General features: G+C 39.4%; 3 protein-coding genes across 5 annotated transcripts; 1 reads left to right on the top strand and 2 right to left on the bottom strand.

Annotated features, from left to right (window-relative positions):
• The first annotated feature begins 129 nt into the window (after positions 1-129).
• klhl41a (kelch-like family member 41a) lies at positions 130-4445 on the top strand. Its single transcript, XM_026912934.3, has 6 exons — positions 130-1321; positions 2073-2230; positions 2325-2432; positions 2533-2718; positions 3774-3917; positions 4038-4445. The coding sequence occupies exons 1-6, from the start codon at positions 239-241 to the stop codon at positions 4147-4149; spliced, it is 1791 nt and encodes a 596-aa protein (XP_026768735.2). The 5' UTR covers positions 130-238; the 3' UTR covers positions 4150-4445.
• Positions 4446-4453: 8 nt separating this feature from the next.
• Positions 4454-14636, bottom strand: fastkd1 (FAST kinase domains 1). 3 transcript variants are annotated; one of them, XM_026912931.3, is made up of 16 exons: positions 14314-14636; positions 14164-14220; positions 13541-14055; positions 12317-12385; positions 11809-11934; positions 11316-11714; positions 9862-9972; positions 9546-9677; positions 8102-8588; positions 6860-6974; positions 6641-6769; positions 6073-6204; positions 5839-5952; positions 5620-5761; positions 4811-4925; positions 4454-4724 (listed from the first exon to the last, which is right to left on the bottom strand). In XM_026912931.3, the coding sequence occupies exons 3-16, from the start codon at positions 13873-13875 to the stop codon at positions 4632-4634; spliced, it is 2499 nt and encodes an 832-aa protein (XP_026768732.2). In that variant the 5' UTR covers positions 13876-14055; positions 14164-14220; positions 14314-14636; the 3' UTR covers positions 4454-4631. The 3 variants fall into 3 exon arrangements, with proteins under 3 accessions (XP_026768732.2, XP_026768733.2, XP_053090523.1); XM_026912932.3 differs by having other exon boundaries at positions 13541-13950; XM_053234548.1 differs by having other exon boundaries at positions 13541-14220.
• Positions 14637-15553: 917 nt separating this feature from the next.
• cfap210 (cilia and flagella associated protein 210) lies at positions 15554-22164 on the bottom strand. The gene is made up of 9 exons (XM_026912936.3): positions 21674-22164; positions 19680-19888; positions 19034-19207; positions 18649-18854; positions 18290-18446; positions 17669-17808; positions 16718-16910; positions 16393-16557; positions 15554-16308 (listed from the first exon to the last, which is right to left on the bottom strand). Exons 1-9 carry the CDS (start codon positions 21732-21734, stop codon positions 15955-15957), a joined length of 1659 nt encoding a protein of 552 aa, XP_026768737.3. The 5' UTR covers positions 21735-22164; the 3' UTR covers positions 15554-15954.
• Positions 22165-24204: the final 2040 nt, after the last annotated feature.

The raw sequence follows: 24204 nt of genomic DNA, 5'->3' as shown, positions 1-24204 counted from the left end.
TCCATCTTCGACAGCTGGCTAATGCGACCGTTTTCTAATCTAGCCAACCTGAATTCTTTCTGTCTGTGATGGGGGGCTAAATATAGAGAGGCAGGGTTAAACTGCACCAGCGTCTGTCTTTGCTCTGTGTCAACTCGACCTATTACTACTAAGATAAGCGAGAGAAGTGGAAGCATTGCAATTCCAACATCCTCCCTGATCCACACACACACACACACACACACACACACACTCTGAGATGGAACCGGCAAGCATAAAAGATGACCTGAAGCTGTATCAGAGCACCCTGCTCCAAGACGGCCTGAAGGACCTCCTGAAAGAGAACAAGTTTATTGACTGCGTTCTGAAAGTAGGGGACAGAAGTCTGCCATGTCACAAACTCATCATGGCAGCATGTAGCCCTTACTTTAGAGAGATTTACTTCTCTGAAGATGGAAAAGATAAGAGCAGACCAGGCAAGGAGGTGGTGCTGGAGGATGTGGATCCAGCCATTATGGATATGATTGTGAATTATCTCTATTCTGCAGAAATCGATATTAGAGACGACAACGTGCAGGATGTTCTCGCAGTCGCGAACCGTTTTCAGATACCGTCTGTGTTCACGGTGTGTGTAAACTACCTGCAGAAGAGACTCGCGCTAGGAAACTGTCTGGCAATCTACCGAGTGGCGTTGATGATGGACTGTCCGAGGCTGGCCATGGCAGCAAGAGACTACATCGCTGAAAGATTTGAGCTTCTATCCAAGGAAAAGGATTTTCTCGAGTTCAACCCTCCTGAACTGTTTGCCATCATAGGAAGTGATGCTCTCAATGTGGAGAAAGAGGAACAGGTGTTTGAGCTGCTAATGAAGTGGATCAGAAAGGACAAAGAGAACCGCGCGAAGCATTTGGACGATGCCTTTGAGCACATTCGTTTCCGATTGCTCTCGGAAAAGTATTTCAAGGAAAAGGTGGAAAAGGACGATATTATCAAAGCTGATCCTGGGCTTGTGAAGAAACTTAAGATCATCAAAGATGCTTTCGCTGGAAAACTTCCAGGAAAGTTAGGAGGGAAAGAGGATGGAGAGAGCAAGATGCCTGGATATCTGAATGACACCCGAAGGCTCGGCATGTACGCCAAGGATCTTATCCTGATGATTAACGACACGGCGGCTGTGGCTTACGACCCTGTTGAGAATGAATGCTCACTGGCAGCAATGGCTGAGCAGATACCTAGAAATCACGTCAGCATCATTACCAAGAAGAATCAACTTTATGTTGCAGGTGGACTGTTTGTGGATGAGGAAAATAAAGACTCACCATTGCATTGCTACTTTTATCAGGTAAATTATCACATTTTATATATATATATATATATATATATATATATATATATAAATAAGATAATCAATGATGGCATGGTGTGATGTGGCCTGACATGAAGCATAAACCCTGAAGTGGATTATTTTGCACTAACTGCACATCCCAAAGTGTTTTATTCCTCTTATACCATAGCCCTTTGCTGATGATTCCAAGCATTTATTAATGAATGACATACTTTTATCTGTTTATAGTTACATTCAATGTCATAGAACATCTGAAACAAGTTGGTTTCTGCTTAAGTAACACTTACGTTACAGCAGCTGTTCCCTCACTAGTCTCTCTTCAAGTTAATATAAAAAAATTTTAAAAAAAAAAAAAAGGTAGCTGACCATGTTAGTGAGAAACCAGAAAGTGCAAACTCCTTTGTCCTGAAGACTTTCCAGTGGTGGAAAACCCAAGACTCCTTACAGAAAGCTTCACCATATCAAAGATTAAATAGTATGTTTTAGATATCTTTTTATTTTTATTAGCCCTACATTATTAGATTTGCCATACAAGTCCCTGTGAATTAGCTGTTACTATAGAAACAATAACTCATTATTACTAGTACTAGTGCATTGATATAAACCTGTGGTTTGAATTTCACCCAGCTCAATTCAATTCAATTCAACAGTACTGTGGTATAAATGTATATACACAATTTTTATGGGAAGGTTAATATTTTTAACAATCAAGCTATAATAATCAATATAATCCTGATGTCTATTACAGCTGGATCCTATTAGTGCAGAATGGATTGCTATACCTCCATTGCCTTCTCCCCGATGTCTCTTTGCTATGGGAGAATTTGAGAATCTCATATTTGCTGTTGCTGGCAAAGATTTACAGACCAATGAGTCTCTTGACTCAGTAATGTGTTATGACACTACGTAAGTGTGACATCCATTACTTCGTTTTCCACTTCATATGAGCCTGGTAATTTAAAAAAAAAATCCCTCATGACTACTGTTTTTTGTTTCACAGCACGATGAAATGGACCGAGACGAAGAAGCTTCCCCTGAAGCTACACGGGCACAGTGTGATCTCACAAAACGGCCTGGTCTACTGTATAGGAGGAAAGACAGATGACAAGTAGGACCAGTGTTAAAGCAATGCTCACCATAACAAACTAGATTCTTATAATATTCTTATAGTGTGGTTCATAGTGTGTTTTTTTCTTTGTACAAAATAGCAAAACCATCAACAAGATGTTTGCATATAACCACAAGAAGTCTGAATGGAAGGAGCTAGCAGCAATGAAAACACCACGGTCCATGTTTGGGGCAGTTGTCCATAAAGGAAAGATCATTGTGGTTGGAGGAGTCAATGAGGACAGTGTCTTAGCATCATGTGAAGCCTATGACTTTGGAACCAACAAGTAAGTGCCATTATGTAGCCGTTATTTTACAGAACTGCTTTTACTGATACAGTACTTTAGACCATTGGTCATCAACTGGCAGACCAGATGTGGACCCAGCCATGTATTTCAACTGATCCCTCCGGTTTTCTAAACACGAACCATCATGGCTTCTGTACCAGATCCTCACATGCTTTTATATAAATTATTTAGCTGTAAGCACTGGACAAGAGATTAGCTAAAGGGCTATATGGTCAAAGGTATGTAGATACCTGACCATCACACACATATGTAGACCTCCCCCAAAATTGTCTAGAATGTCTGTGTATGCTGTAGCATTAAGATTTGCCTTCACTGGAACTAAGTTCCTATCCCAAACCTGTGCACAAAGCAAGGTCCACAAACACATGGCTTGATACAGTTGGTGTGAATGAACTCATGGCCTGCACAGAGCCCTGACCTCAACCCCACTGAACACCTCTGGGACGAACTGGAATGCCACATGCCCGCCAAGCCTTATCGCCCAACATCAGTGCCCAACCTCACTAAAGCTCTTGTGGCTGAATCAAATCCCCACAGCCACGTTCCAAAACCTAGTGGGAAGCCTTCCCAGAAGAGTGGAGGCTGTTGTAGTAGCAACGGGGCAAATAATGCCTTGGAATGGATGCTCAACAAACACATATAGGTGTGATGGTCAGGTGTCCACATACTTTTGGCCAAATAGTCTATTAGCCCAGAAAAGGGATCATTTTCACAGACTTTAATAGATTGTTATTGACCCTCTATGGCCTTATTAGCCAACTGACAACGAAAACAATGTTTAATTTACAGAGATGTAACCACTTCAAATTGTCTTATCTGTCAAGTATTAAAAGGTAACCACTGATGCCAATCGGTCATGTTAGTTACTTATCCAGGCCTTGTAAGATTTATGTTACTGGACTTTTACAAATTTTAGTTGAATAACATAATAATCCACCAGATATCCAGTACGCCATTTCTACAAATATCTACAAGCACATCACTACGTTGTTCTATATATGTAATCATGCTTTATAATCATTTTTGCCTTGTAGGTGGGAAGCCTTCCCCGAGTTTGCGCAAGAGAGGAGCTCAATAAACGTCGTCAGTGTTGATGGAGAGCTTTATGCAGTCGGGGGCTTTACCATGGTAGGGCAAGATAAAGAGTGTGTTCCATCAGAGATCACAGACATTTGGCAGTAAGTAATCACTACCAGAATCGTGTTATAAGCTTTACAACAAAGCTGGTGTGAGGTTATTATAGACTAACTGTTCCTGCAGAAAGCTGTCTGACCTTTAGTCTACTATTTTTGTGATAGGTATGAAGAGGACAAGAAGCAGTGGGCTGGAATTTTGAGAGAGATGCGTTATGCAGCTGGTGCATCCTGCGTTTCCATGCGACTAAATGCTGTAAAAATGCCCAAACTGTAAAAATAGCCCAGGTCTCTGTCAAAGGACAATTTATTTTTAGCCTAACTTGATGATTCCAGTTACATGGAGATATAATTTAGTAGTGCATGAGCATGAAACACACAACTGTTTTAGAGGTTTGGATGATTTCACAAGGATGTCAAATATATTCATATACACCCCTGACATTTTTGTAAATGTTTGAGCTCAAAAACCTGTATTCAGATTACAAAATGAAATTATTTGATATTAGGTAATTTGTTACAGCAATAATATTTATAATGCAAAAAATACAGCTATAAAACAAACACACAAGAGGCATTAGTGGCAGTGTGGTATTTCTCTGTATTCTTGGAGTTAATATAAAGAGAAGAATGGGGCACTTGCACATCATATGCAATCCATCAGTATCCACACACTCCCAGATAAATACACCAGCATGGATATCCAGAAAAGAGTGCATTTTTGGTATCATCATAAAGTGTTCAGACAGTTTATGTGACTCAGGGCAGTTCTGTGAATAACTTCTTTCTTAAATATTCCTTCCAGGCATCAGGTGTTGAGAGCTCCATAGAATTCCATTCAAAGTGAGGAATCTGTGTTGGAGAGCAGTTCATGAGTCTATCATTTTTCTTCTTTTGTAACTAGATGGTGGTAAAGGAAGAATTCTCTATTTACTCACCTGCAAAACGTGATATCCTAAAATCTCCAGATGTCTCTTTCTCATCAGGACGTCTCCTTTAAGGTGTTGCGAGTTTTTGCAGAAGGACTTGGAATTCAGGAAGTCTAGAGCAATGCTAAAGAAAACAGGTTTCAGAAGAGCAAAGTCAAATCAGCATTCGAACAAAATTCTATAAATCAGTGCTGTCGAATTCTCAAATCTGATTGGTCAGGAAGCAGCTCTGACAGTAGTGCCGGCTGTAATTCAAATCACAGTTCTAAGACTAATAATAAATAGTAATTATATACTAATATTAATAATAAATGGATAAAAAAATGTGTTGTGATATGGTGAAGCTTTCTCTAAGGAGATGTCTCTAAGGAGATGAATGGAAGGAGTCTCCAGTGCTTTGTAATAGCAAGACGTATGCCATGGGAGAGTCTTCAGGACAGAGCACTTTGCACTTTCTCTGTAGCATGACAAGCTCCATTATTTGTCTTATTAACTTCAAGAGAGAAAGAAAGAAAAAGAGAAGCTGGATAAGGAATGAATGTTTATAGCTGCTATAATGTAAGGGATAACAGGAGTGAAATTGTTTTGCAGGCGTTCCACAACATTAAATGTGACTATAATCAAAATAATGTCATGTTGTTTGTTATTAAATAACAACTTGTAATTGGTGGCTAGGCAATGGCATCACATCATCCACGTCGTTAATTATTTTCCTGTAACAGCATGCCCCATTATGATTTTTCCTTACCTAAAGGAAATGTGTGCCCATTTGGTTATGCATTCTACAACCGAGTGTGTAAATTCCAATGTGTACGTACCGTTGAGCACCTGGAGGTAGCTCTGTCCTCTCCTTCTCTGACCCCGAGTCCCAGTGCACCTTGCCATCTTCGTTGATCTGCAATTCACTCATTTTACTGTAAGGCACTGCTTGCTGATTGCGATCCAGGACGCACTCATAGTCTGCAAAATTGATTAAAAAAATTGTAAAACTATTCCTACTACTCTCCAGGAAAGGTGTGGTTGAAGGTTGAACTCACCAACAGTGTAGAAATACGGAGTCAACACTGCTACTCTGACACAGTTAATGCCTCCAAGCACTTCTCCCAGCATCCTGTGGATCTGCTGCTGGGCTAGATTGACCGAGCTGTGGTCTGCGTGTTTCAGAAAAAGAAATTCAGTTGATTAGCCATCATGGTAACTTGGAAAAAAACTTGTGGTGCTCTAAAAGTAGCTGCACTACAATAGCAGATATTGTATGTATCTTCACTCACCTCTCCTATGGAGCTGCATGCAGTAACGCTCGTGGAACCAGGGCACCTGGAACTCCGGGCACTCGAGACACACGGCACGGTTCAGCTGCATCAGGCGCGAACGCACTCGCATGTTCTGAGCACTTGATAGTGCTGTTAGTGGGAAGTGTATAGGAAGTTGAGCATCATTTAGTATTATACATGATGTATTAATACGTGCCCTGTTTACAACTGATCATTTCAATGATCAAGTATCGAGTATCTCTTTGAGTATCAAGTATCTCTTCCACACAGAGATTACAGAAGATCATATGCAGGCAAGATGCTTATTAAAACATATTTAAATCTGATTCCTCAAACTACTTAAAGAGCTCTGAGAAACATTATGGCCAGAGGTTGTATAAATGTACACATGACAACCAAAACACCTCCCAATACCACATTAATTTTTTTTTTTTTCACTGTTCATAAATGAGTATATGACGAGTTTAAAATGCTAATTTGTGATTTGTCAGAATTACACCAATTTACACCACTATGAATTTTCTGACTTGTGGAAGGAAGACAAGCATTAAGAAACCTCACATACTCTCGAGCTGTGCATCCAGCTTGGCCAGGAAATCCACTCTGAATATTTCTCTGATCAGTGGCTCTGGGAAACGGTTGGTCAGAGCCAAGACATAAGCCAACAGAACCAACATGTGAGGGTCAAACGAACCTGGGAATATACAAGACAGAGCATTTGAGTCTAATTCTAGGTCAATTGTCTCTAATCAAAATGGTTCAAGTTTTCAAAAAAAGCACTCACTAATTTTTGGAGTGAAATGTTGAATGTAAGCATCAAATAACTCGTCCACCTTTGGCGAGTCGTAGTTAAGCACAGCAAATGGGAGCAAAGTGATATAAATTGCAGAGTAATGAATCTAAAAGATAAAAAAAAATGAAGTATGTATATAAATGCAGAAAAATGCATCCACTATACAATAAATCACGTAAACAGCTAAAAAAGATCTCAAACTTTTTCAACCTCACACCACTTTCCACACACAACAGTCTCTAGAGTTTACAAAGTTGAAGATGAGAAACATAGTCCCTGGTCTTTTTCCAGTCTTCAGCTGTCCAGTTTGGGTTAACCTGTGCCCAAGGCAGCCTCAGATTTCTGTTCTTGGCTGTCCAGAGGAGAAAACAATGTAGTCTTCTGCTGTCGTAGCTCATTCACCTCAAGGTCCGGGATGTTTTCTGCTCACTATGGTTATAAAGATTGGCTATTTGAGTTACTGTAGCCTTCTTGTCAGCTCAATCAAGCCTCTCCATTCTCCTCTGACCTCGTTTCCATCTTCAGAACTGCCACTCATTGATGTTTTTTCTCTCGCACCATTCTCTATAAACTCTAGAGACTATTCTGCGCTCACGAGATCAGCAGTTTCTGAAATACTCAAACCAGCCCATCTGGCACCAACAACAATGCCACGTTCAAAGTCACTGAGATCACATTTTTCCCAATTCTGTTGCTTGATGTGAACATTAACTGAAGCTTTTGACCTGTATCTGCAGGATTTTATCCACTGCGCTTCTGCCACATGATTGGCTGATTGTATAAATGAGCAGGTGTTCCTATTAAAATGGATGGTGAATGTATATACAAATCATATTTATTTATTAGCACCATTACAACTTTTTATTCAATTTTTTTTTCTCCCACAAAGTCCAAACCACTTGAACTGTATTAAAATGGAACTTTTGTATCATATTAACAGCATTAACTTTATTAAAAATGTCTCTTCAGGTTAGCATTATTTATCAGTTATTAGTTTTAATAACTTAAGTTATTGAGCTTTAGATTAGGATACAAACAACTGGCATAATTTTAAATCCATTAAATTCAAGTGACCAGTCAATTAGGCTTATGACTATAATGACTTATATAATCGATTAGGCTTATGACTTAATGACTATATAATAATTATAACCACCTTGAAACACCATTCACAGAATAAGGAAAAAGACTGATAGTCCAGATATTAAATAAAAGCATTTAAAATCGTCATACCTTATGTGTGTTCTCTAAGGCTACGGTGACGATTCGGTCCAGCAGTGGAGTAGAGCGGTAGGTGGTCCTGGTTAAAAAGAGGACCATGTCTAGCATGTTGGTCCAGGTGAGCTGATCTGCCAATCTCTGAAGTACCACAAGTGTCTCCTCAAGCAGCATCTCCTCAAACCATTCCCCTGACATGAATTTAAGCTCCTCCATGAGCAGGTCCAGTCTCTTGACCATCTGGACTCGCTCATGTGCACAGTGGTTTAGGTTCTGCAGCAGACGCACGTACTTGCTGTGAGCGCTCTGGCTGTAGGAGGGGTCATTTCGCATCCATTTGGCAACGGCCGTTGTGAGTGAGCTTAGACCTATCAGGCTGCACTGAGGCAACACGGCATCGATGCGAGAGAAGACCGACTCCTCGATACGTGCAGAGGGCAGCATGGCGAGCACACGGGTCAGCATGATCACCTCGTATATGTGCACACAGGTCTGTAAGTAACTAATAAAGACAGAAATGATGGAATTCAAATACAAAATAAGAGCTCAGATGTTTAATGCAAAACCCTGAGTACTGCGGCTACTTTAAAAAAGGTTGACCTTAAATGACGGGCTCCTTTCTCACTTATCTCTGGCTTTCACCAATATAGTAATGCACGCTTTGGTCAGTAAACACTGTTAGTTTAAGAGCAAACTCATAAAGGAGTATGAAGCAAAGTGCATCAGTAGATAAATGGCTGTGTTAACAAATTTAGATCAATACAAAGCAAACCAATACAAAGAATCAAAAAATGATACAGTACCTTCACAATTAAAAAAATGTGCATGTGAGTTTATAAAATGGGCCTTATTTTCAAATGACTAATATTTTTGAGTGGTTATAAAAGACTATCAATGATGCCGAAAATTTTGCCGAAAATCTTCCCCCAACCTTCCACAATTGTTTTAAATTTAATCCCCATCACTCCTCCATGTGCAACAATAAATATATAGAATATAAAATAAAATTGCATCAGACACAAATGAATAGACAATACAGCAGGACATTTAATTAATTCCTTATTCCTGTTAAAGCTTACAGTGAAAATAGGAAATAAAATATAAAGTTGTTAAAATTGTTTCTAATAGCATCACTTCTTTAAACTGCGCATCAGCTTACAATTAGTTCATAATATTGCATGTCAGTGTACAGTGCACTGAGGTAAATAATAATAATAATAATAATAATAATAATAATAATATGTTTAATTTACATAGTGCCTTTCTCACACCCAAGGTCACTTTACAATTTAAAATAAAGAAGTAAATAAATAAATAATACTTAGGAAAAATTAGGGGGTAAAAAATAGGAAATCAATCACCTCATACAACTTAATCAATCAAAGGATGTTAATAACAAATGTTAATATTTGTCACGCCAATAAAGCATTTAACTGGATGAGAACTGGATGAGACTCACTGGAGCACTATGCTCTTCAGTCTGGAGAAGAGCTCAGGACTCTGACAGTGCAGCAGAATTAGCGCCTGGATGATCTTTGCAATCTCCACTGGCCTGTACACCTCCAGATTCCTGTGCAGTACAGACGCAATCCTGCAAAATGACCACAATCAATTAACACACAGCTATACAGGATAGATAATCTACGGCCTAACCAGCCGTGCCTCAGTATAATGAAGCTGGCTTGAACTCACTGATATATGCTCTAGACTACAGAACAGAGATCTCTAATCACTTCTTTCCATAAAGACAGGAAAAGCAAGGATGAAGTTTTTACTTATTAATGAGTTGAAAGTTTCGGCTCTGCATCTCCTCCAGTGTCTCGGCAATCACTAGAGCTTGGTGAGCGTTCAGCTGATCAGCCAGCAGCAGCGCTGTACTTTCCAACCTGTGACATAGATTCAGCAGCACTAGAAGTTGGATATCGAAAACACTCACATTTAAACAGTTCCAACCTGAAATGCATCTACATTTTGAGAATATAACATGGCAGCATTTCCTGAAGCGCATGAGCTAATTTCCTTGATATAGTGTAGGTGGTTGTTTTGGCCGCATGTAGCACTGCTGCATCACAGCTCCAGTTTCTGTGCATGTTCTCCGTGTGTCACTTTCTCCAGTTTCTTCCTACCTCCTAAAAACATGCCATTACTTCTGAATGAGTGTGCGAATACGTGTGCATAGCGCTCTAAGATGGACTGGCATCCCATCCAGGTTGTATGGGATACTCGCCTCACTGCCAGTATTCCTTAGAAAAACTCGGGATCGACCACAACTCTGACTAAGCAGTTACTGAAGATGAATAAATGAATTAAAATACGACAGATTATATGGATTATATGGAAATAATGCATGTCATGCTACTGCCCGTATCTACCCCCTCAACCGCAACACGTTGCACATTTTAATGATTTATCCTTAGATTTTATGTTGTGGAATGTCCGAGAGACAAGTTTGTTCCTGTCCTCACCTGTGTTATAGCTGCGATAAACAGTCATTCCTTCAACAGCCTCTCTCTCTCTCTCTCTCTCTCTTTCTCTAAAAACACAACCTATCATTTTACTGAGAAACCAGAAAGTGTAAACTCCTGTCCTGAAGACTTTCCTGATCTGGAACCTTCTGACTCTTACAAAGTGCTTCAAATCATGACTTATTCCATAAATGTTAAATAAACGTCTCCTTAAAAAAATCACCACATCGACGATTATACTTTTTACTTTGTTAAAACAGCAAGCCGTTTTTTAAAATCTGTTTATTATTAATCTTAGATTATGTTAAGCGTCTGCCATACAAGTCCCTGCATATGAGCTGTTACTATAGAATTAATGATGTATTAGAACAAGCGCATTAATAACATGAACCTGTCGTTCATGTTACAGCTGGAACTATTTTCCGAGACGTGCTGCTATACGAAAGCAACGCGCACCTTCTGAAAAATCAGATTTGTGCATTCAGCCACCCCGTGGTACAACAAAGAATTAACAAAGATGTCTACATTACTCTGACTCAAACTGAAACATCCTATGTAAGTAAAGAATTATTTATCATGGCTGAAATTCTCAAAAGCATTGCAGCACAAATGTTATTGTTAAAATGGCAGAGTGACTTTGAACACCTTCTTTAGCAGTTAAGATAACCTTCACTTTACGATGCTTTTGGGAAACTGGGCCCTGACTGAGACACCGTACACACACTACCCACAATGACTTCGTTACCCTGCACAATTACTTTTACCTCTCTCTGGTCGCTGGTCCTGCCAGGGGTCCCAGAGCAATAAAGAGCTTTGTGAAAGATTCCGGGTCAGTGCACGAGTCCATCAGCTCCATCAGCCTCTGCATGGCAGCCTGTCTGAAGTCCCAGTTGCTGAACGGCATTGACTGATACAGTGTCACTATAATGCTGAGGTTCTCCACATCCAGATTAGGGACATTTTTCAGGAGAATGCGGCTGCACTTTTCCAATAAGGGCCGATGGATGCACTTGAGATGTCGGAGGAACTGTACTACCCTCCTGGGATTGTTGTAATGGAATGTGTCCATTCTGTCCAACAGAATCTCGGCTTTTTCAATCAGCGCGTCCCGTAAGCGGACAGACAGCAGGGACGACATACTGATCATGAGCGTGGTCAACACTCTGAGAAACAGAAATCAAGATTATTTGATTTCTATCTGTATAAAGGACTTTGTATGGAAGAGTGACATGTTTTTTGGACCGAGAGAATCAATACCTGGCATCTTCTATTGAATCCAGTCTCTGATTCACAATCTCAGTAATGTGACCCATCAGTGGACTGTGGTGCAGCCCCAGGTCATTCAAACAAATAGATAACTTTGACAGAGTCGTCATGGGGAATCTGTAGAACAGATAATGCTTGGGTTCAGGCATAAAAACCTATGAGTTCTCATAAGTCACCTAGAGCTTGAGGATATAGCAATATAACATTGATATATTCCATAAATCTATAACACTGAGCCACATACAATTTTATTTAGCTGATTGGGCATTAAATGATTTTTTTATACCAAATGTTTAATTTTTCTGTGTTAAGTAATTTGCTTAAATGATTATTGATAACTCACACTGCTCTTTGGCATTACTGTTTTGCCAGCACCAAATAATTACACATCACGTATCTCAAAATACACATACTGCATTATGCATACTCTATATCACAAACCTCTTTAAGTGTCATGAGATATTTTCCACATTCCATATTTTCTTAGTGTCACTCCTACCTTTCCAATCTGTTCCAGGCTTCAACCACCAGCTGCTGGATGAGCGAGTCATGTGGTTCAATCTGAAGTCTTGAAAAAAAGAGAAACACAGAGAATTGGATGAATAGATGCATCAATCACATCAATGGTTTTCCATCATTATACAGCTGCAAGTGCAAGTCATGCATCCCTCGTGGATTGTGAATGGAAAAAAAGGAAAAAAGAGTACCAATTTGCCATTTATTTACAAAAAATATCACACAAAAACTCTAAAAGATCTATCCTCGAGTACAAAAACTGGGGGTTGGGGGACATCCATGTGTCCGTGAAGCATTAACAGGGCATCCGTGTAAAAGCTCATAAGACAAAAAAATGTCGGAGATACAAGTTATTAGGGAAGATTTGTATCTTGCATCACATTCAAAGGAGATATAAACTTTTGAACCAATATTTATTTATTTATTTCACTATTAATATCTTAACATACTAAATTCAACTAAATATTATTTGTGTAGCGCTTTTAACAGTCGACATTATCACAAAGCAGCTTTACAGAAATATATAAATTCCTGATATAAATTTATAAATAATAAAGACGTAGATGTTCTTTCATTATTACAAGTAACAAGCACCCATTGTTAAAAGCAGCTTTACAGAAATATATAAATTCCTGATATAAATTTTATATTTATCCTAATGAGCAAGGCAGAGGCGACAGTGGCAAGGAACAACTCCCTGAAATGACAAGAGGAAGAAACCTGAGACGAACCAGACTCGAAAGTGAACCCGTCCTCATCTGATAGCAGATACTGCGATTATAAATAATTTCCGTTCTATAATTGTGGACTATAGAGTCAAAAAGTGCAGTTGTGTAACCAGAAACTTGTGAGCTATATGAGCAACTTATGAATATTCTGAATTCATTATAGCTTTAACATGAAGTCTATTTTGTTGAGGTTATCAACTGTTCAGTGATGGAGAGTTGAGTGCAGTCCTAAGTCATCTTTATGGTTTCTAAATGGCATCACCCACAGTAATCTCACTGAACTTTAGGCTGTCCGTGTGGTGCCATCCTCAGCAGCTACGAAACATATCCGAAGAACCATTTTTGTTACTTGTCATAATAAAAGAAGATCTATGTCTTTATTATTTTGTTTTACAGGAATGCATTCGGCTCTGTGTGCGTGCATCTGTGTGTGTAAAGTCACCAAGAGCCAATTCTGTGTTACAGGTGGCATTATGTACCTGAGTCCACCATAAAGTATGTCCACCACCGTCACATCATCCATCAGGCTGATCTTGTTCTCAGCCAGAACTCGAAGCGTGAGGAACTGTGGATGAGCCCGGATCAGTTTGACCGTCCGCAGCATTTCTGGTCTCTCCCTCTGAAACTGCCACAGCAGGCCCACGGCAAAGCCCACATGACTGACGGAGAGCTTCGCCTTGTTCTTGCTCACCACGTCAAAGAGCTGGTCCTCTGCCGTGCAGGCCCGGAGCTGCCCCATGACGTGGTCCTGACACACAGCGCCATGATGAAACAGTCTGTGAGGGTGACAGCGCAGGGTACAGAGCCTCAGCATGACCGTAGACCAGGGACAGGTCAGCAAAGCAGCCTGCGCTTCATATTTCACTCTTCACAACTGGGTCTTCTAGAGCTGAGGCAAGGACAGGAGATGAGATGAGATGAGATGAGATGAGAAAAGGTGCACAAGGAGCTCACAGGGTCTGGACTCTGGTTCTGCTGAGGTTGTGCATCATGGCTTTAAGGACAGGAATCGCTATTAGAAGCCTTCTTATTCACGCTGGCATGGACATAGACACGGATATGGATATAGATATAGATATGGATATGGATGAGTATACTACACCGGAAGCTGGAGCTGTGGGAAGGGTCGTCAAGGTAACAGGAAAGCTTTCACTCTATCCTGTCACATCACAAAAAGGGAGGAGGAATTATCAAGTATGCAATATATTTAATGTTTTGTAACTATGTCACAATACAAAGAACTGAAACTCACTCAAACTGGGTTCATGATATGGTTTCATAGTGTTACCAGTCATGTCTGACCTGTCCTGGGCTCGAGAGCTCGCTACTCACGTGGGGACTTTTTTTTTTTTTTTAGCTAGCTAGCTCCTAATCTCAGAATATGTGAATATAATAAATTTATGACATTAATTTATTTTACACTAACCACAGTGTCAGAAGGATAAAACCAGGCTATTATAACCATAAAACTGCCTTCAAATGTCTCTAAATAAACTATATTTGGTTGACTTTTTTGGACGCGGCTAGCATGGCATGTTTACTTTGAACAATTGCTTCCGGATTAACAGTGTGACGAGCCTTTTTTTTTTTTTTTTTTTTTTTTTTTTGGATTTCAAAATAAAAGTTCTTTATTCGCAACAGCTTCGTATTTACACTTCAGAGGTCTAAGGAAAATAATGCCAGGACTGTTTTTTGGACTTCAAAATAAAAGTTCTTTATTTGTAACAGCTTTGTATTTAGAGTTCAGAGGTCAAAGTACACATTACACCAAAAAGTACTCCAGACTAAACTACAGAATGTATCTTTTCTTGTAAAAGTGTATAGTATTATCAGGTAAGCAAATAAATAAATCAACTTTTGGTTCTGTTAACTACAGGGGAGAAAAATGGTCATGTTTGATAAACAGTTTTTAATAAATTTATTCATCTTTTTATCCTGATCAGGGCAGAGGATCTGGACCGTCTTGGAAACACAGGCAGTGCAGTAATATACCCTGTTATGCCAGTTAATCCCAGGGCACCATGTACACTCATCCACACACTCATTCACACCTAAGTGTAATTTAGAGTCGCCAACCTGCCCATCCTGTTTTAGGGAGGAAATGGGAAACCCTGGAGGAAACCCAGGCAGACACGGGGAGAACATGTGAGACCACACAGACAGTAACCCGAGCTCAGGATCGAACCTTGAGCTGTGAGGCGATGGCACTACCAGCTGCACCACACAATTAAGATCAGAACTAATTTAGTACTTTATTAACTTAGACTTGGTGGAAAGGTTGTGCTTTTGATAATGGCTTTGCATTTTCACTATTTATATCTGTATAAATATTATATCTAGCTACACAGTCTTTGATATTGTTCTATATAGATGAAACAAGACAGAAATAAACCACAAACATCTTGATACAATCAAGACCAAAGCTGGCTAAACATATTATATTTAAGGTGTAGCTTTTATGATTAAGTCTGTCTATTAATAGATTTTAAGTGCTTTTAGACAAACCTAGCATTTTCAAAATACTTTAGGAAAACTCCTAAATACTTTACCTCCTGTCCCCAGCTGGAACTGAGCAGTTCAACTCTGCTCCTTTTCTGTAAAGAGAACTTAGAAGGGATTAGTGGGGGAAGGCTAGGGGATGTTATCATTATAACTGCAATTCACCTTACAGGCAATAGAGGACAGAAAAGTATAAACTGCTCCGATAGGCAGATAGATACATAGATACATAGATACATACATACTGTACATACGTACATAACAGGGAAAAGGCCTGAAAAAAAATCACAATTAAAAAAAAAACACATGCAATAAATGAACACTCAGATGCTGAATTCATTTGAAAGGTAAGTTCTGTTTATTTCTGTGACGACATCAGCAATACTGCTCACAATTACCAAGTAAATCCCAGTCGTTTTTTAGACTTCTGAAAGTCAGTAGTTTCATTCAGCTCCTTTATGCCTTGAGTAGTACTGCACGCATAACTGGGCAGCTGAACGCCTGATTGGTCCTGAACTAGATAACTTGGTCTAATGCCTCTAAACACAGGCCCAAGTCCTCCACCAATGCCCTCCTTTGTGGCCTTGCGCAGAAGGGAGGTGTTTCTCTGAGCCTCGCTGGCTTTCTGAATCACATGCTTGGCATAATTCTGAAACTGATTCTCATCCTCTGCAATAAGCTCTGCATTCTTCGCCTCAAATTCCTGCTCTTGGTTTTTCATGTGCTGCTCCTGTGCATGTTTTTCAGCCTAGATGCAAACAAAAGTGACCAGAAATGTAGTTATTATAAATAAAGACTTTATGTAAACTTAAGTAAAATTTAGCTGACTTACCATCTGTTGGACATAAGTGTCTTGTAGCATTTTGCCTGCCTCTTTCATTTTCTGGGCCTTGAGTAGCTGCTTCTGAAGGAAAATGATATCTGATGCTTTCTTTGCATTAAGCATCTCAATAGCTTTCTGCTTCTCCTCTTGCTTCTTGTACTCCAACTCCTTTTGCTAAAATTGTGTAATTGGAGACAAAAATACCCTTAAATAACCAAAAAAATAACTAAGTAACAGAAACCACTTTAAATGTAAACCATCAAAATATTAAAAGTAAAATATTGTCTGATTTTGACTCCATATAGTTTAACATATTCCCAAAAATGGAGTTTACCACCGCTTCTCTGTGTTCAGAAATACTCTTCAACATGGCTGCCTTCTTCTCATCCTTCTCACGCTGTTGTTTATCCTGCTTGGCCTCAGCTTCTGCAGCTGCCTTGGAGATCCGCTCTTCTTCGTTTTTGGTTTGCTCTTGGTGATATGTTGACAGTTTCTCAAAAACGGCTTCTCTGTGTCTCTCAACCTCTCTGCCACAATCAATTATTATTACACAAATATGTAATGGTACAATATATGGCCAAAAGTATGCGTACACCTGACCATCACACCCATATGTGGGCCTTCCCCAAAGTTGGGAGCACACAATTGTATAAAATGTCTTTGTTTGCTGTAGCATTACAATTTCCCTTCACTGAAACTAAGAGGCCCAAACCTGTTCCAGCATGACAATGCTCCTGTGCACAAAGTGAGCTGTATGAAGACATGATTTGCCAAGGTTGGAGTGGAAGAAATCGAGTGGCCTGCACAGAGCTCTGACCTCAACTCCACTGAACACCTTTGGGACGAACTGGAATGCCACATGCCCAACAAGCCTTATCGCCCAACCTCACTAATGCTCTTGTGGCTGAATCAAATCCCCATAGCCACGTTCCAAAATCTAGTGGAAAGCCTTCCCAGAAGAGTGGAGGCTGTTGTAGTAGCAACAGCAGAAATAACTCCATATTAATACCCATGGTTTTGGAATGGTGTTCAGCAAGCTCATATGAATGTGATGGTCAGGTGTCCACATACTTTTGCCAATACAGTGTATGTTCTATAAACCTTAAAATAATATGCAGTGGCTATTGCATGTCTCAGGGTCAGAACTAGTAACCATGATTGACAATAAGCATCTGATCAGCCAAACGGCAGAGAGAAGATATATGCACCAAGTTGAGGTTTAAAAGCAGTTTTATAACTATAAGTGTGAAATACAATTTTTCAGAAACATACAGATTTTGAATACCTCAACATCTCTGCCTCTTTTTCTTTCCTGAGATTCATCATTTTGCCTTTAGCCTTCACAAAAAGCTTTCGCCTTTCTTCTTCCGACTCCTGTTTCTCAGTCTCAGCTGCTTGGATGCTTTTCTTGTTGGCAAGGTGTTCCTGAATGTAGATAAAAACCACACAGAAGATTAGTCATGTTTTAGTGCAGTCTAGAGGTGAGTAAGATGACAAAAATATATCACTGTGCTTGAAGACTGCCATATCTCAGAAAAGCGATCTAATTGATCACAATATTGATGTTATACAAACACGTTATACCAGTACTACTGCAATCTGATCAGCATGCAATTACGCAACATGAATATTAATTTTTAAAGAAACAATTACGGATTATGGTTACAATTATAAAAAAAAAAAGCTTTTGCTGCCCAACACGTACAACTGATGAATCTAACAAGGATGTCCTAACTCGGTGCAGAATGGTCATGATTGTGATATGTGAAAATGTTTAAGAAAGTCTAATTTTTTTTAAATCTGGCCAAAGCAAATTTCATAAATTTACAAAACTAAAAACGACTAAGTAGAGATACATCTTCTGAGATTTGTATGCTTGCTGCCCCCTAGTTTGAGAGGTGCTTACTTGATAAGCCTTCATGATGTTTCTCTTCTCCTCTTGCTTCTTCTGCTCGTGTGTGGTTTGTTCCTTAATAAAGAGCTCATGGACTCGCTTGACATCCTCTGCCTCTTCCTTCTGTTCCATTATCTCCTCCTCTCTTGCCTGCTCATGCTCCTTAATCCTAATAAATAGGGATACAGTTAGGGATACAGTTTGGGAAAAAAAAAAAGAGTTAGTATGTTACTAATTTTGATTGTTTATGCAAAATGTACAGACTCCTTCTGTGTATAAGGTAGAAAGTGTTGTGGTCTGTCAACTACTTCGTTACATCAGTAGCTACTGGCTATAAATCCGTGCATATGCTGCTTTATCCTATACTTTACTGTTGTTTCAAACTCTCAGCAACCGCCAGAGCCTTTTGCTTCTTCTCCAAGGCTTTCAGCCACTCCTGCTGTAAAGCCAGCGCCTCTTTGCGTGTGATCACAGCCAGGATCTCTTTATCAACATCTTTAGAGGCTTTCTCTTTTCTTTTCTTCAGCTCAATCTGGGCCTCCCTCTCTTTCAGGACCTCAGTCATCAGCAGGGCACTCTGGGGGAGAAATTAATTTCAGTAAACTATAATCACATTCCACAATCCAGACGCTATCATCAACATTATAAGAAATGTATATTTATGTGAAGAAAATGACAAAGAACATGATGTTGCACACAGTATATGTGATGATAAGCATGACAAGAAATGCAACTGAAAAATTTTAATATACTAACATGAAATCCTTTCACTCTGTCGATCTGGTAGTACTGCAGGGTTTTCGCCCTCTCTATTGCGTCCTTTCTTTTCTGCTCTTGAAACTTTGCTTCCTCTATGTCAATCTGCTTCCTCTCCTCCTCTTCAATTTCCTCTCTAATTTTCTTCGCCTCCAACTTCTTTTGCCATTGCCCCTGTAAATGCATGAACAATGTGTGGATATTTTCATAGAGATTTTCACAGAGAACACATTTATTCCGGCACTCTACATGATTATACACAGATGTGACAGTTTATTATTGGGTCTACTCTGTATATACACTCTATGTGAATTGTATCAGGAAATCCTACTTTATAGGTACACAATTACTGACTGTAGCCCGTCTGTTGCTATACACAATTTGTTAGCCCTGAGGTCAGAAATCGAAACTGATGAAATGCTAGAGAACCATTGAAACACATTGTGCCCAAAAAATAAGCTGTAATGTTTACACACACACAACATTGTGTATACACATACACGATGAACCAACAAAGTCGGTCTGGCCAATTAGTGCAGACTTCGTACACAAACCCCGGCAACACTGCTGTGTTGTCTGATACACTCCTACCTGCTTAACACACTACAGTGTCAGTGTGATAGCTAAGCTGAGAATGTTGACTTACAGCAATGGTGTTAGACCAGTTTTTAACAACTTCTTTGGAGTGCAGGTGCATGGCCTCACGCTGTCTTGCAGCTGCAATGAGACGCTCGTGCTGTTTGTTCACACGATTCACACTATCCTGGATTCGCCTCCATTCCGATTTGGGCAACACGGTCACTTCACGCAGGTCTACGGGCAGATTCGGTTTATTGTTCACCTCGGCTGAGGTGACTGTTGGAGAATAAGATGTAGGACAAGGTGTAAATTACAGTGGGGTTTGTGGTGCCCTGACCCCACTAACTATAAAGACTTTTACATATTGAAAGATAGTGAAGACCAAAGGTTAGGGGTGGTTCTTAAAAATAGGTAGATCGTATGGTAGGATGGATGTTATTGTGTACTGTAGATCGTATGGTATGATGGATGTTATAGTGTACTGTAGATCGTATGATATGATGGATGTTATAGTGTACTGTAGATCGTACGATATGATGGATGTTATAGTGTACTGTAGATCGTACGATATGATGGATGTTATAGTGTACTGTAGATCGTATGGTATGATGGATGTTGTAGTGTACTGTAGATCGTATGGTATGATGGATGTTGTAGTGTACTGTAGATCGTAAGGTATGATGGATGTTATAGTGTACTGTAGATCGTACGGTATGATGGATGTTATAGTGTACTGTAGATCGTACGATATGATGGATGTTATAGTGTACTGTAGATCGTACGATATGTTGGATGTTATAGTGTACTGTAGATCGTACGGTATGTTGGATGTTATAGTATACTGTAGATCGTACGATATGATGGATGTTATAGTGTACTGTAGATCGTACGATATGATGGATGTTATAGTGTACTGTAGATCGTACGATATGATGGATGTTATAGTGTACTGTAGATCGTACGATATGATGGATGTTATAGTGTACTGTAGATCGTATGGTATTATGGATGTTATAGTGTACTGTAGATCGTATGGTATGTTGGATGTTATAGTGTACTGTAGATCGTATGGTATTATGGATGTTATAGTGTACTGTAGATCGTATGATATGATGGATGTTATAGTGTACTGTAGATCGTACGATATGATGGATGTTATAGTGTACTGTAGATCGTACGATATGATGGATGTTATAGTGTACTGTAGATCGTATGGTATGATGGATGTTGTAGTGTACTGTAGATCGTATGGTATGATGGATGTTATAGTGTACTGTAGATCGTACGGTATGATGGATGTTATAGTGTACTGTAGATCGTATGGTATGATGGATGTTATAGTGTACTGTAGATCGTATGGTATTATGGATGTTATAGTGTACTGTAGATCGTATGGTATGTTGGATGTTATAGTGTACTGTAGATCGTATGGTATGATGGATGTTATAGTGTACTGTAGATCGTACGGTATGATGGATGTTATAGTGTACTGTAGATCGTATGGTATGATGGATGTTATAGTGTACTGTAGATCGTATGGTATGTTGGATGTTATAGTGTACTGTAGATCGTATGGTATGATGGATGTTATAGTGTACTGTAGATCGTATGGTATTATGGATGTTATAGTGTACTGTAGATCGTATGGTATGTTGGATGTTATAGTGTACTGTAGATTGTGAACAGAAAACTTAAAGTATCTAAACTTTTTAGCTGTCTGGGTTAGTATTGTAATTTAAATGGAACTATGTTAACTCCTCTATGAATTTATTTCTACACCAGACTTAAATAGTTTATATTGTTGATTGAACAGGCTATGGGTAGGTTAACTTATTTAACTAGTAGGTCACTAGTCTGCAAACACTGCATTAATTAAGAAAATCTAGTGTTATATAATGCAACTAGTAACCATACCATAATCACTGTGGAGAAGTAGGCTGAGTAAATACAAAATATATCACTGGGCTAGTGTTATAGGTTACAGCTAAATTCAACAAGACAACTAACTAATTTAACAAGTCAGCTAACTTAGCCATGCTAGCATGTGGGCTATTCACTCACCTTCTCTACTTGACCCTTTTCTCCGGCCATACTGCACAACAGACGCAGAAGCTACTGACATTTTTAACCAGTTATTTTAATTAAGCACGCTGAAAACGTGATATGTGCTACAAGGGAATATCAAGCCCACAAAACTTTTTTTTCCTTCTACTAGGCAGTAGTTTGAACGCTGCTAAGCTTTTTCTACTCAACTTCTGGTGTTGCTTAGCAACAAGGTTTACAAACCACTCTGTAGCCCCTGGCAACCTCGCGAGACCGTGAGCGAACACGTGACGGAAAGGGCGCGCCGAGAACGCGCAAAACAAGCACGAGGGAGCTAATCAGCTACACTGAGCACATTAAATAAAGACAAAAGACATGTGACCCAAATCTAATATCACTAAACACACGTATATTTTATCTGTTTATTAGTAGCTCATGACGGAACACCTTCTACACTAATGCAGAATGATAGATGCAGAATCATGTTTATTTACACACACATCTATATATGTACATACACTCACTGTCCACCTACACTTGCTCATTTATGCAGTTATCCAATCAGCCAATCATGTGGCAGCAGCACAATGCATACATTCATGCAGATACAGGTCAAAAGCTTCAGTTAATGTTCACATCAAACATCAGAATGGGGAAAAAGTGTGATCTCTCTGACTTTAACCGTTGTTGGTGCGAGACAGGCTGGTTTGAGTATTTCAGAAACTGGTGATCTCCTGGGATTTTCACAAACAACAGTCTCTAGAGTTTAGACAGACGATCCTTTAAGTCCTGTATGTTGTGAAGTGGAGCCTCCATGGATCAGACTTGTTTGTCCAGCACATCCCACAGATGCTCGATCAGATTGAGATCTAGGGAATTTGGAGGCCCAAGTCAACACCTTGAACTCTTTGTCATGTTCCTCAAACCATTCCTGAACAGCACATTATCCTGCTGAAAGAGGCCACTGCCATTAGGGAATACCGATGCCATGAAGGGGTGTACTTGGTCTGCAACAATGTTTAGGCAGTGGTACGTGTCAAAGTAACATCCACATGAATGCTATGACCTAAGGTTTCCCAGCAGAACACTGCCCTGAGCATCACACTTGCCTTCCTCCCATAGTGTTCTCACACCTTTCTATCATAGCCAGCATTAATTTTTTTCACCAGTTTACGCTACAGTAGCTCTTCTGTGGGATCAGACCAGACAGGCCAGCCTTCAACTCCCCAAGCACATTAGTGAGTCTTGGGCGCCCATGACCCTGTCACCGGTTCACCGGTTGTCCTTCCTTGGACCTCTTTTGGTAGCTACTAACCACTGCATACCAGGAACACCCCACAAGACATGCCGTTTTAAAGATACTCTGACTCAGTCATCTAACCATCACACTTCGGCCCTTGTCAAAGTTGCTCAGATCCTTACGCTTGCACATTTTACCTGCTTCCAACACATCAACTTCGAGAGCTGACTGTTCACTTGTTACCACTGTAACGAGATAATCAATGTTATTCACTTCACCTGTCACTGGTTTTAATGTTATGGCTGATCAGATTGTGTGTGTATATGTGTGTGTGTATATATACACACTCACCATCCACTAGGTCTATTTAAGTCTTTGAATTTATAGCCTATATGAACCCATAATTAATTGTATCCTGGTGTTCTTCTGCCTCTTCATTCAACTATTAATATCATTTTTCTTTACTATTATTCTTTTTTGTCTTTTTTTTGCTTTGTTACTCTGCTACAAACTCTTTTTTTGTGCAGTTTCTTTCACACAATGAAGTCACAACTAGCACTAGATCTATTTTTAAGTAGGATTGAATTCAGTGGATTGAAGGCTTTGTATGACAGGGAGCATGTTGCAGAACTAGTTTTATTAATGCAGTGATCATACATCGAGACTTAGCACAGCTCAAATAAGCAGAAAACAATTTCAAAATCAGATCTGATTCTAAGGAGGCCGAAATATTACAACTGAAAATCCAAAAGCAGCATGCAAAGAGGTTGGAGACAGTTATAAAAGCAATGCATATGAGTTATCAGAGAACATTAAAATGACATTCAGAAAGGAAACTGCAAACCTTTTAAGTAATTTCATATTGATGATTTCATTAATAATATTGTACCAGCTACTGTTTACAATACACTGACACTTTCACTGTACTTTGTTCACAAACCACAATACTGCACTGCTACTTATAATTTCAGGTTGCAGCCATGGACCTCGTTTGGTGTTTAGTTTAACGTGAATGTCTTTTATTGTAAAGTTAAATGTTTTTTTATTGTAGTGTTTTTGCTTTTATAACCTCCCACTCACCCCATACTCACCTCACTTTTTCCCATTACCTCCATGCATGCTTCTTTTTTTTTTTTTTTTCTTTTAACCTCATTGCACTTTGTTATGTCCTATCAGCACTGAGTGTGTTGTGCATGAATGTTGCACCATGGGTTCAGGTGAAATGTTATTTCATCTCCACTGTGTGATGTACATTAGATATGGTTGAGAAGACAATAACAATCTTGCTGACCTGATAACTTGACTAACC

The sequence above is a fragment of the Pangasianodon hypophthalmus genome, chromosome 5 (assembly GCF_027358585.1).
Source record: "Pangasianodon hypophthalmus isolate fPanHyp1 chromosome 5, fPanHyp1.pri, whole genome shotgun sequence".
NCBI classification, from domain to species: domain Eukaryota; kingdom Metazoa; phylum Chordata; class Actinopteri; order Siluriformes; family Pangasiidae; genus Pangasianodon; species Pangasianodon hypophthalmus.
This window is presented reverse-complemented; position numbering and strand designations above follow the sequence as displayed.

Bases quoted from the DNA above. Each gene is read 5' to 3' on its own strand.
- klhl41a (XM_026912934.3), top strand. From the start codon at position 239: ATGGAACCGGCAAGCATAAAAGATGACCTGAAGCTGTATCAGAGCACC. The intron at 1,322-2,072 runs GTAAATTATCAC...TGTCTATTACAG, and splicing joins TGCATTGCTACTTTTATCAG to CTGGATCCTATTAGTGCAGA. The intron at 3,918-4,037 runs GTAAGTAATCAC...TTTTTGTGATAG, and splicing joins GAGATCACAGACATTTGGCA to GTATGAAGAGGACAAGAAGC.
- cfap210 (XM_026912936.3), bottom strand. From the start codon at position 21,734: ATGTCAGTAGCTTCTGCGTCTGTTGTGCAGTATGGCCGGAGAAAAGGG. The intron at 18,447-18,648 runs GTAAAGTATAGG...CCTATTTATTAG, and splicing joins GCTGAGAGTTTGAAACAACA to GATTAAGGAGCATGAGCAGG. The intron at 16,309-16,392 runs GTAAGTCAGCTA...GTTTGCATCTAG, and splicing joins ACACTTATGTCCAACAGATG to GCTGAAAAACATGCACAGGA.
- fastkd1 (XM_053234548.1), bottom strand. From the start codon at position 13,875: ATGCTGAGGCTCTGTACCCTGCGCTGTCACCCTCACAGACTGTTTCAT. The intron at 6,975-8,101 runs GTATGACGATTT...TTTATCTTTTAG, and splicing joins CCTTAGAGAACACACATAAG to ATTCATTACTCTGCAATTTA. The intron at 6,770-6,859 runs GTGAGTGCTTTT...GTATATTCCCAG, and splicing joins ACATTTCACTCCAAAAATTA to GTTCGTTTGACCCTCACATG.